Consider the following 12,941-nt stretch of genomic DNA (forward strand, 5'->3'; position numbering starts at 1 on the left):
TTAAGGGAAGAAATATGGTTAAACCATGTTAAATCATGTCTTTTGCATGATAAAAGACCCAACATAGAATCTCATTTATTTTGGAGACCAGAAAACTTTGGGACTTATTTCTACCCTTGAAAGATCTGACCCAGCTCCATTGAACTTACTTCCCGTGGGAGCAAATATTGGAATTAATTTTTTTTACTCCTAAAAGCTTCATGGTAATAGTCCTTTTTCTTAAAAAATTGGTTAGTGTTTTTCATCTATATATTTTTAAAATTGTCTACTTAGCTCAAAATCCTGCAATGATGTTCCCTTAAAAAAGCAAGAATTTCCTTGAAACAAAAAACACCAAAGACCTATAACTTGGGAGCTTGTGTTACAGACGACATGATCACAACAAAAATTCAGCTGGAGAATTTTGATAGAAACATTTCTTTACCAAAGGAATACTCAGACCCCATACTATGCTCCTGTTCCTGAAGAAACTCCAAGAAAATGCAGCAAAGCTTTCTCCCGTGCCTACCAGTCCAGGTGGTAGCTTCTGAGACACACAGGATGGGCCTGGCTAGAATCATGCTCACCTGGACCCCTCCATAGCCCTGATGGTCATTCCCAGGCCCTGGGAACTTTAAGGGGTGCACTGGCGCACCCGGCTCCAGACCCAGTGATTTGGATTCTGGGCCTGGATCTGTAAAGGAAACAGAGGTGACTCATGGAGGATAGGCCCAGGCCCCGGGCCTATCATCTTTAGTGTTCCCATCCTTCCCTGGCTGTTGTCGCCAACGGACCTCCTCACACAGTTCTGCATTGACCCAGGCTCGGTGATCCATGGCATGAAAGAACTCCACCTTCAGTTTTAGGAACTCCTTGTAGAGGTCTGGCCAGTGCTCTTTGCCCAGCAGGAACTGGAAGATGCTCCGCTTGGATGTGGGGTTGTCTTCCTCCATGTCAGAGGCAATGTAGCTGTCACAAGGAGAGGGGAGAAGCATGCCAGCCTCAAGCGAGAAGCATGAGTCATATGTAGTGATGGTCTGGGGAAGTCTCTACCAGGTCTTATAGGGGCCCCAGGGCATGCTCTGTACTAGGCTTACAGGGCCTGAACTGTGCATAGGCCAGAAGAGAATTCCTGTTGTCTCCTGAGGGCTTCCTCCCTCAGACAGGTTGGTGTCTGTGTAGCTAGCTGTGTTTCCTGATTACTTTCAGCATCTTGGGGTCTTTTTATTTCTCCTACCACCCCATGGTCCCCGAGGGTCTCATCTGCACTGTGGCAGAGAGGGACAACCACTCAGCGCATGGGAATGGCCAGCTGCCCTGATTGGGTGATGGAAGCCTACAGTGTGAGATTTGGCAGATAGAGAGCTAGTCCCTGGGGGAGGTACTCACAGGGCCAGAAAGAAATGAATCCTGTTGTAGAGATGTCCAGGCAACCCGACACGGCCAAAGTACTCCACCACCATGGACAACAAGTACTGTGCAAACAGAGAGCTGCTGAGGAGTTGCCAGCAGTGGACAATGGGAGTGACTGGGTGGGGCATGGCTTCTTCCCCTGTCTAAAAGGACCATGATGGCAGACTCTCAGGTTAAGACTTTCAGAGAGTACTTGTTTGTCAGCAGGGACAGACAGTAGGAATGGGCAACTTGACCCTCCTTTCTCTAACCTCTACAGGTCCCTCCAGGGTTTTTAGCCCAGGACAAATGGGCCTCTGTGCCTGGTCCTAGAGGACCATAACTCTGGACTCCTCAGCCCCCTTCTCTGGTGCTATGGAGGTACCTTGTCAGACACTTTGAGGAAAATGTCCGCTTCCAAGAAGCTCTGAATAACAGGGTCCTCTGCAAAGGAAGGAAAGAGCAGTGAAGGCTCCTAGATCCCATCTGAAAACAACTGTGTGACTGTGGCTTCCCCTCTCCTGAGGAGCAGAGGGAGAGAACATCTAAATTGCTCCTGGTGAGTGGTCTATGACAGAGAGGCAGCTACCTCCACCAAGAAAGCCTTTCCATCAACACCAGTTTTAGCTATGGGATATGAATTCTGCTATTGATAAAATTATCCAGTCCTCACCATTGTTGTAATGGAATGGGACAAGTTTGTTCACTGAAGACATTCAGCATGTTCTCAAAATTTAGCAAATTTGCATCATCTCACAAACGTGGATGTGGCCTCAGGTCTCTGTGATATTGCATCTTGTCATACAAGCTTTCTTGGCAGGTATGATGACTGGGCATGGGTAGAAGTTAACACCCCAGCCCGCTGGCATGCTTTTCCTGTGGCTGCACACTCCCTGAAGTTATGACCCAGCTTTCCCTTTTCCACAATTCATTCTATGACTAGAGCTGTTCCCTAGAGATGCCATTTTCCAGTGAGGATCTGAGTCCTAAGTGTCCTGTTTGTTTTATTTGGCTTTTGTCTAGGCCAATGACGATTTGTACAGCAGGTCTTTTCCAGTCTACCTGGTCCTCAGGAGAGAATTGTCCAAATAGAACTTTCTGTGATGAAGAAAATGTTCTGTATCTCTGTTCAGTATGATTGCCCTCAGTATGATTACCCACACATGGCTATTGAACATGGGAAAGGTAGCTGGTGATACAGAGAAGCTGATGTGGCTAATATATGTTGGACAGTGTGATCTTTGTGTTTCTAACCCTGCCACCTCCAGTGCTACCTCTGGGCCTGGCATTATTACCTCTGACAGACCTTCTCTAACTCTTTGATTTCATACAGTGCTCTCACCCTTGTTTACTCAGCCCCTAGGCACCCCCACCTGACTTGCTTTTTCCATGCAGTTACTACTAGCAGAGATCAACTGATTTCTGTATGTGTGTTTGTTTTCTGTCTCTTGTATTGGAGCATTAGGACAGCAAAGTCTTACAATGTCTCCACTGGTATGAGTCAGTAACGAATCTGCTTGTTAGGGAGGCACCTTTGGTTCTTTGTCCATGAATCTTTTTTCCTTCCCTCCAGGAACTTGGCTTATAAAGGAAACACTTCACTCTACCCCAAAACCAGGGGCACCCTGCATCTGTGTCTTCTGGACTTCTTTGAACTGTGGGGGCACATATGAGCTATAGCGCCCCTCTCCTACCCTCAACCAATCCTCAGAGAATCTCAGCTCAGAGAACCCACCGAGAAGTCGGTAGAATGCTTCTTGGTCCTCAAGGCGGTAACTGGGTCTTCTCTTCTTATTTATCCTGAGTTTGATTCCCTCCATGTGATCCACAGTCCATATTTTCTTCTGTCCCTTTCTCCTCCAGAACTGAAGCTCTGAGACAGCTTCTGAAAAGGCAGCTTTGGAGGCCACTAGGCAACTCTCCTGGTTAGCTGTGGGAGAAAAAAAAATAAACAATTTGGGAAATGTGTAATGTGACCCACCAGGGAACTCCTGGGCTTTTTCTGGCAACTGACCCTGTCTCAGGCAGACAAGTTGACACCTGGCTATTCAGCAATAACTTGTCCTTCTGCGACCAGGAAGTTGAGAGATGCTGAGGACACATACCTGTTGCCTTGTCTCCCAATTTCGTCTGCTTCCCTTTCTTTTGGGCCCTCTTCCTCATGGTTCTCTGCTCAGGGATAGCTGCTAAAGAAGCAGAAGTGGAGGCCAGGCTGCTGTTCTGGGAAGCTGCAAGGGGAGGAGACCCCCAGGAGATCAAGGAAGGAACCCATGGGACAATGCCGAGTTCCTCCCTTCTCACTCACCTTGGGGAATTTGCCTATGGCATCTGAGGGCAGGGATGAGGATGACTAGCATCCTCTGTCTCTTATCCTCAAAGAAGGGAGAAAATGGTTACATATTTACCTTTCTTGGCCAGGCAAAGGTTGCTCTCTGGTGTTTCTTTCCATGGATCATTTTCCCCAGAAGATGTGTCTATGGAGACTAACGAATTCTCTGGTCCACTGTCTCCCATAGCCGTACAAGTAAACAAGGACATGACCTTCTGGTTCAATCTGATGCCTCTTGTGCCCCTGCAGAACCTGACTTGAGAGAGTAGAGGGAAGGAAAGACAAGGTTGGAGCCATAGTGGTCTGTCTTCTTCATCCAGAGTCCAGGGCAAACAGACCAATGGTCATGCAAATCTGCCTCCTTCCCTTCCATGACACTTTTTGGCTTTTCTTTGGTGGGTGCTGTCTTGGGCCAGTCTCTGAGCCATCTGATGTGGGCTCCAAAGAAACCTTGTCTTTTCTGGGTCCCAAAAGATGTGAGAAACTCAACCTGATTCCAACCAGCTTAGTCCATTTCTTGTAAAACATATTAATCATTTCGATGAACTCACAGTTATTGGTTACTTTTTTACTTAATCCTTAAAATCTGTGAGGTTAAGGATTATAATTCATCTGGTTTACGATGAGAAAACAATGACCTGACCAGGGTTTTCCCCTTGACTGTGGCTACAGCACTTTGAATTTGAGATTAGAACTCAAATGTTGAGTGCTCAGGGAAAGAATGACTATGGGCTTCAGTCCTGTTTCCAGAAGTGTGAAGCTGGATGACTGTATGTTTATTTTCTTTGTCGTCAGATCTCTCTAGGTCTCCCTATGAACCACTATAAATTCACAGGCAATCAAGTCTGACTAGCATGACACACAGTGCTTTCCATGGCTCCCTGAGCCGCTGATGGCTGATTTCTCTTGGCCTTCCTCCCCCTCCCTCTTGTCCATTTTCCCTCCTGTTCTCTCATTCCTCCAAATCTAAGACCTGTTCTAAAGCCTGCATTGTGTGTTGTTTACCTGGAGATTCAAAACACGCAGGACTCCTTGGAGAAATTCAGTTCAAGATTTGAGGTACAGACTAATGCAGGAGTGGGTAGTGCCCACCCTGTGTGAAGGAACACCTGTGTGGCTCTCTTGAGGTCCAGGCCCTCGAAACTCTTTCACACTTAATGAGTGTACAGCCTCAAACACAGTAAGATGGCACTCGCCATAGTCAAGTGTTAGGAATCAAATGCTTTCCAACATTCCAGAGCCTTTATCTGGGTCACTGATGATATCACACCATTCCATCAGGAGCTTCTCTCTGCTTAATAATAAGATACTCACCCAAGGAAAAGGTGAGCTGCAAGAGGAAAAGATCTGGCCTCTGGATTTGAACACTGGAGTCACCTCTTACCTTAACATTAGCTCCACTTTGAGCCTTGTCTAGCGTTTAATCCATGAGCCACTAAGTGACACAGATGGATCTACACATCAGAAAAATAGAAAAACTTAAAGAGCAATAACTCATGTTAAAAATAAAAACACCTAACAGTTCATTTTATGATCTTATTTGTGATAAGCTGCCATCATAGTAAAATTTTTAAAATTTAGACAGGGTGCTGGTGGATGGTTCCTATAATCTTATATACTCATGGGACTCAAGTCTGAGGATCGTGGTTTGAAGCCAGCCTGGGCAGGCAAACCCAAGAGACCAGTAAAAAGCCAGAAGTGGAGGTATGGCTCCAGTGGTAGAGCATTAATAGTAAGCTGGTGAGGGGAAATTAGTCTAGCAAAAGAGTCCAGGGAGAGTGAGATTGGAGGCCCTGAGTTCAAGCCTCAGTAATCAGTGCACACCATGCACACACATACACACACACAAACTTTAAAAGTTTAACTATAATTTAATATACATATATATAAACAAATATATAAAAGTGTAACAACATATACGTTAAAGTTTCATGTAATATAGGTTAACATGTGTTTAGCTTTAAAATATGCTAAACTTTAAATTTTTTGTAAATTATATTTTTTATTTAAGTGGTTATACAAAGGAGTTACCATTCAACAAATCCGCTTATAAGCACAATGTATCGTAACCTTAAAAATTTTTTAATTTAAACTTTAAAATTTTTAAATTTTGCTTGGAAGCAGAAAAGGAGGACAATAGAAAACTATTGAGGCTTAAAAACACACAGCTGGTTGCTGGAGGATCATGTCTATAATCCTAGCTACTTGGGAGGCTGAGATCTGAAGATTGTAGTTTAAAGCCAGTCCAGGCAGGAAAGTCTATGAGACTCTTATCTCCAGTTAATCACCAAAAAATGTCAGAACAACTGTTGCTCGAGTGGTTTAGTGTTAGCCTTGAGCATAAAAGCTCAAGGACAGTGCCCACACTTGAATCCAAATAACTAGTATCAGCAAACTAAGCTTCATGCATACTTCTCCTCTCTACCCTTTTATTTGTTCACTGTTATATCTAACAATGGTAAGAATGAAGTGATGTTAATAACAATTGGCAATTGCCAGAATTTGGAGAGTACATGACATTTACATTTTTAAAAAGAAAACATGGACTATTGCTCAGCAATAAAAACAAACATGTTGAGTGGATCTGAAGTTATGCTGAATAAATAAAGTGAGTCTCACAAGGTTATATACTGGATGACTCAATGGATATAGCTTTGAGGTATAAGTTATGGAGATGGAATATAGATTTGTCCTTGTTTAGGGAAGGGGATCAGCAAGGTGGTGTCTGGCTAGAAAGGACAGAACATGAGGACTCTTTCTAGTGGACATGTTGTGTATCTGAACATATAATAAAACTACATGTAAAAGGGTTGAAATAGAAATAAGATGGATGGGTGGTGGAGTGATACTTTGTTGATTGTGGCCCAATTCTCCCCAGAGACTTTAGTTATGTCTCTTCTGCTGTCCAATTTGCTTAAGTGCAGGTTTTTATCACTGGAAGAATGAGGTGAAGAAGGGTAGAGTCCTCTGTATTGTTTCCTACAACCCTATGTCAACCCACAAAGGTTTCAAAATAAAAAGTTAAACTTGCTAGGCATTGGTGGCTCATGTCTGTCATTCTAGCTACTCAAGAGGCTGAGATCTAAGGATTGCAGTTTGAAGCCAGCCCATGCAGGAAAATCTGTGATACTCTTACGGTCCAGTAAACTATCCAAAAAGCTGGAAGTGGAGCTAAAGATCAAGTGACAGAGTTCTAGCACTGAATGAAAAAGCTCAGGGACAGCATCCAGACCATGAATTCAGGCTCAGCACTGTCAACTCCCTCCCCTGCCCCCAAAGTTATGATAGAACCAAGGATTATCCTGTCTTGTATTTCATTCTGCAAGATTTTTTTATTCTTTCTAATGCAAAGCAGAAAAAAATGGAAGCCTAATTTGGTTATGCTTATTAGTCTCTTGAGCACATAATGTTTTCAACTGCATAGGAGGAGTAACTTCAGGGTAGACCTGAAGTTGGGAAGATCTGACTTCTTAGGCTCTGGCTCAGGTTGTTTCTACTGATCACCTATGAGGCCAGCCACTCAGTGCCCCTTCCTACTAGTGGAGAGCCTGTATCTTCATGGAAGTCAACATAACAGGCAGACCTTGGCTTTGTGGACTCTGTAGGGCACCTCTGAGGAGTGTGTATGGGCAGGAAAGCTTTTGTGGCTATGTGGTGGAGTCAAAACTCAACTGTACGTCTGGAAGCAGCTTTAAGTTCTGGGAGCTTTTGATTCTCTGAAGGTGAACCGTAAGATCCACCTGTCAGGGAGAGAGATGAGGCCCTTCCATTCCTGAGCTATACCATCTGCTTTTAATGGAAAACAGTCTTATTTGTAGAAACTGATACAAACAAAAGAAGGTGTATAAGATTTGCCAAAAGTTATAAAATGCTCAGGACTTTGCATTTCTTAAGCAGGTGCTCTACTACTGAGCCATACTTCAGCCCTTTTTCTCCATTGGTTTTTTGTTTTTGTTTTGGTCAGTCTTGAGGCTTGAACTTGGCTTGGGAACTGTCCCTCAGCTCTTCAGCTTAAGGCTAACACTCTACCAACTGAGCCACAGTGCCACTTCCGGTTTTCTGGTGGCTGATTGGAGATAAGAGTCTCATAGACTTTCCTGCCCAGGCTGTCTTTGAACCGTGTTCCTCAGATCTCAGCCTCCTGAGTAGCTAGGATTACAGGCATGAGCCACCAGCACCCAACCCACACTGGTTATTTTTGACATAGAATTGTGAGAGGAAACTCACCTAGAAACCTGACTCATTAACACTGGGGAGAGGAGACAGAACTCTGCCACAGGGAGGGGGACCATGGACATAGGGAAGGACAGCAACTGATACTAGGGGGCAGGTCACTGGTATGGGGGGGTCACTGAATTCGCATGGCATTTGTGGCTGTAGAAGTCTAGAATGGGCAAAGACAGAGTGAAGAACTTTCTGTAAATGACTACTGGTTCTTCTCCATAGGAGGCTGAGAAATGCCTCAGGCAGGCTGCTGGACCCTTGAACCAGACTTTTCTGATGGTCCTCATTGGATGTCCTGCCTGGTGGAGGGTCCTGGCTCATCTCCCTTTGCCTTCATAGTTGTATGAGGGGAGAGAAAACAAATGAGTTCCTTTGTTTGGTAGATGGGCTTTGAGGAATGGAGAATGCATGGTGAGGAAGAGGTGCTCAGCATGCACAGTTAGTCCAAGATGTAGTTATAAAACAGTCACTGAGTATGAATTCATGTAACCTTGGTTCCTGGTGGACACTGACAAATCTTGTTTCCTCTCCTTAAAGTGAGGGTAGCAGTCCTTTCTCCATGGGGTTGATGGGAGAATTGGCTTGATTTACATGATTAAGTGCCTGGTGACAGAAAACATGCTTACACTGCCCTCTAGTGGGAAAACATCTTGAAATCTGGTTTACTTGTCAGAATTGTCCTGGACAATCCAATTACTATATGTATAGGTCCCACATGACAGGGTGTACATGCTTAGGTTTGTATCTTAAAATTGTTATGAAAATCACACTATCTTAAAAGGGAAACAGGTGGGAATTTTATTTATGTCTACTGTAAAATAAGTCAATTACCTCTTTCATGTTTTGAAGAAGTACTACCCCTTGTGTATCTGGAACAATTTACATTTTAATAATAAATTACAGGACAATTTATTAAGATGTTGAAATATATTTTATGGATGTCAGGAGCTTAAATTCACGACTCCACTTTCACAGAAATTGATAAGACGTTTTCATTACTGCCAGTGAAGACTAGGTCCGTGGTAACATTTTCTCCTTGGTGGGCTGAATTTCTGGAGGTACAGAGGCCAGGATGGGAAAGTTTGAGCTTGAGTAGGGTAGGTATGAGAGTTCTTACATTCAAAGGTGATGAAGAGAATGTGGGAGGTGAGTGGGTGGTGGGGGTGGCCCCGCGTGCAGTGGAGTGTGTGTGTGTGGATTGGGTTGGGGGACCACCTGTCCCTCTGGGAGGAAGCCACAAGATCCTCCAGGCTATCAGCAATGCTCAGGCTGGGTTGTGGGGAAGTTGTCTTTGTCCTCTCTAACCTGGCCATGGAGCCAATTCCCAACAGGAAAGGACAAAAGGTATCATCCTTCTGCCTCGCCTCCTCCAGATGTGAGAAGTAAGGCTAGGGTTGTACAGCTTTACACAGGGGCCAAGTCGGGGGAGGGCCGTGGGGGGACTTTCCCTCTGCTTAGGACACTCTTCTTGCTTCTGTCATCTGACTAACACCCACAGATGAATCAAGTTTCTTAAATATTACATCAGCAAGAAGCCTCCCCCAACTTGCCCACATCCCCTGCTCTTGTCAGACAACTCTTGCTTGCTTGCTTTCCAGAGCTTTCTACCCTGGTAACTTAATAGCTATATGTTTAGGTGTGTGTGCATGTGCGTGTGCGTGTGCGTGTGCGTGTGTGTGTGTGTGTGTGTGTGTGTGTGTGTGTATGTGTGTGTGTGTGTGCTGATCCTGGGACTTGAACTCAGGGCCTGGGTATTGTCCCTGAGCTTTTTTTTTTTTGGTAAGCCAAGCCTCAACCGTGAGTGCATTTTCCTCTGACCTTTTTGTGTCTCCTCCTTCTGTCTTCAGGACACTGCCCTCCTTCCTCCAGCCCCTCACTGCCTCCCTTAGAAAGGAGATTGTCAGGAGGGAACCTTCTGGATAAGAAGGTTTTATTAGTCCCATCTTCCAATTTCCTGTGGACTGGACTTCATCCTTTCATGTGGGACATAATACTCTGTGGCATGCAAGAGAACGGTGCCAGGAAATGGAATTTCCATCTTGATTCTGCCCTGAACTTGGCAAACAGCCCAGACCATCCACTGGGCTCCTCTCCTAGATGCTGCAGTACCTACCCCACAACCTGCAGAGCTTAGCTCGGGGCCTCTAAGATGAAATCGGCCATGGAGTGCTCTGAGGGCTACAAAGTGCAGTAAATCAACACATGGGGACATTATTTCTGAAAGTTTTACTGTAAGGAGACTGTAACTCCCAGGTTTAGTTTAAGTTAGCCAGGCTCCTAGTGTGGTGTGGTGCAGACTCTCTCAGCACCCCTGGGGCTCCCTGAATTAGTTGAGGAAAGTCAGTGCCGCTCTGCCTCCTACAGACCTCATCCTCAGAGTAAGTTGCTGTCTCAAATGCGAGGGCACAGTGGTGAGGTCAGACATCTCCCTTCAGGAAAGACTGGAATAGACTGTGGGATCATTACTGAGACTCACTGGAAAGAGGTAGGAGAGGAGGATTTGGGATCAGGAAAGAGATGTAATTTCTAGAACTTTCTAGAACTTTCTTCCTGAAGGAGGGGGTCTGTTTCTGAGGAGGTTGCCATGACAACTTTTCTTAAATCCTAGGACTGTCTCTAAACAGGATGTTATTGTTTTTAAAAAAACCCCACAACAATGTACCTAGCTGGGTGATAGTGGCTCACGCCTGTAATCCTTACTACTCAAGAGGCTAAGACCACAGCCAGCCCACTTGGGAAAGTCTGTGGGACTCATTTCCAATTTAACCACCAAAATGCTAGAAGTGGAGCTGAGGCTAAAGTGGTAGAGTGCTAGCTATGGGCAAAAAAATCTCAGAGACAGTGCCAAGGCTCTGAGTTCAAGTCCCAGAACTGGTTTATCACCCCCCCCCCCCCAAAAAGAAAAAGGTACCATACATACCATACATTTCCATAGATATAATTCTACTTGAAACAGCCACACTTGGAATTTCATTTGCCTGCTTATTATTGTTCAAAATTCTATAAAAGGACTTCAAACACTAATATCTTCAGAGGTGGTATATTTTCATGCTGTAAGTCTAATGTTTTTTGGCCATCCTGGATCTCATCCTCTTATGTTTTCTGACATAGCTGGCATGACTGGCACACGTCACAACACCCAGTTGTTACTTTTCTGATGAGATAGTCTCATGAATTTTTATTTTTATTTTTTATTTGCTGGGCTGGCTCAGAACCTTGATCTTCCTGATATTTGTTTCCTGAGTAGGTAAGATTACAAGCAAGATTAGTTTTTATTTAGGAAGTGGGCACATGTTTATTGTAATCAAGAGCGAGGTAGGTGAAGAAGCTGAATTCAGAGTCTGGAGATGGCCAGCCTGTATCCATGAAATGAATCAAGTATTGAAGCAGTGTTGGGATGCTCATTTGCTTGTCGAACGTTTAAGCAGATCTTCCAAATTATTAGAACACTTGTTATCTTAATGATGATATGTTTGCTTTGAAAATGTGTCATAGTTCTACTTCCCAACAAGTACCCAATGATGCCTTGGTTCTCTCTTACTAGTGAGTAAGCCTGTGGTGACTCAGTTACCACATCTGTAAGAAAGAATGACAGGACCTACCTCACACAGCCATCACTGAGGAACCAAGGAGATGATTTTTTTTTGGGTCAGTGGTGAGTCTTGAGCTCTGGGCCTGGGCACTGTCCCTCAGCTCTTCTGCTCAAGGTGAGCACTCTACCACTTGAGCTACAGCGCCACTTCCAGTTTTCTGAGTGTTTTTTTTTTTTTTTTTCTGGAGATAAGAGTCTTACAGACTTTTCTGCCTGGGCTGGCTTTGAACCACGATCCTCAGATTGCAGCCTCTTGAGTAGCTAGGATTACAGGCGTGATCCACTGGTACCAGGCCAAGAAGATGATAAATTTAAGTGCTAGATGAATAATGCTATAAATACGTTGCAAACCACATGGGATGTATGCATGCATCCCCAAGTTTGAGTACACAATATGTGACAGAATGTCACATAAAACAATCCATACCTGTTTCCTCAAGGGCCCCTTTTCTGGGTGCCTTATGGAGCAAGAGATCCTGAGACTTTCTGTCTGGGGCCTCACATGGTGGGCCAGTGTCAGCGCTTTAGACTCTAGGGTGTGATACCAGTGGTGGCCAGTAGGTGGCAGATGCCGTACACTGCCAAGATTAGCTTTCTTCCAATCGGTGTCTGAGAAGGGAGAGGTCTACTCTAATCCTGCCAGGGCTTTATGGCAATGCCTAATCACATGGCAAGAACATGCAATAACTACTGGTATTTCTGTAAACAGGCATGCTAAGAAGCAGCTGCCAGTTGGGGAGGAGGATGGCGGGAGCACTCAGCTGAAGGTCTCCTGAGGACAATCTATATATGGAAAACTGTGGGTTTTAAAATTCAAGAGCAGTTAACCTTTGTGACTCATTGAAAGAAACATTGAGAAACCCCAAGGACAATGATAATACATTATGGATTGCAATCTAGTTCAGGATCTGCCCAGGGTCAAGCCTTGGTATTAAGGTGAGCCTGGTCCCATTACAGGTCCCCTGAGGCCAGGCAGCAGCACCAGCTCTGAGATGGCACCTGGACACTGACATCTACTCACTTTCTTACTCTTTGGTCCTGGCAAGTTGCTTGAGTTTGTCCTTTCTCTGGAGGAAAGCTTATTTGCATCTCATTTTTACCATTAATACCACTGGCACTGGATGGATACAAAACTGAAGAAGAGATACATCACAGAAAACAAGAAGTAGAATCTGCTCAATGGTGGGGCAATGGGATTTTCACACATGGAGATGCTTTAAAAAAATTCTCAGTACTCCTAACTTTAAAAAAATGTACATAATATAAACTTTCCCATCTTAACATTCTTTATTTACTTATTTATTTATTTTTGAGACAGTGATTTACTACATAACCCAGGTATGCCTTGAGTTTGAGATCCTCCTGCTTCAGCCTCCCACAGGGCAGGGATTACAGGTTTGTGCCACTACCCTTGGCCATCCTAAC

At 44.5% G+C, this 12,941-nt stretch overlaps 1 protein-coding gene across 1 annotated transcript; it reads right to left on the minus strand.

Annotated features, from left to right (window-relative positions):
• Positions 1-613: 613 nt before the first annotated feature.
• On the minus strand, positions 614-3,885 carry LOC122121213 (putative speedy protein E7). The gene is made up of 7 exons (XM_042695354.1): positions 3,777-3,885; positions 3,477-3,599; positions 3,107-3,301; positions 1,757-1,815; positions 1,369-1,454; positions 774-948; positions 614-673 (listed from the first exon to the last, which is right to left on the minus strand). The coding sequence occupies exons 1-7, from the start codon at positions 3,883-3,885 to the stop codon at positions 614-616; spliced, it is 807 nt and encodes a 268-aa protein (XP_042551288.1).
• Positions 3,886-12,941: the final 9,056 nt, after the last annotated feature.

This window comes from Dipodomys spectabilis, unplaced genomic scaffold, assembly GCF_019054845.1.
Source record: "Dipodomys spectabilis isolate Male_0828 unplaced genomic scaffold, ASM1905484v1 ptg000187l, whole genome shotgun sequence".
In the NCBI taxonomy this organism is placed as follows: Eukaryota; Metazoa; Chordata; class Mammalia; order Rodentia; family Heteromyidae; genus Dipodomys; species Dipodomys spectabilis.

What these genes read in the sequence shown, in the direction of transcription:
- LOC122121213 (XM_042695354.1), bottom strand. Translation starts at nt 3,885, where the DNA reads ATGGGAGACAGTGGACCAGAGAATTCGTTAGTCTCCATAGACACATCT. An exon ending in ATTGGGAGACAAGGCAACAG is followed by an intron (nt 3,302 to 3,476) that starts GTATGTGTCCTC and finishes TTTCTCCCACAG; the next exon opens with CTAACCAGGAGAGTTGCCTA. An exon ending in ATGCAGAACTGTGTGAGGAG is followed by an intron (nt 674 to 773) that starts GTCCGTTGGCGA and finishes TTTCCTTTACAG; the next exon opens with ATCCAGGCCCAGAATCCAAA.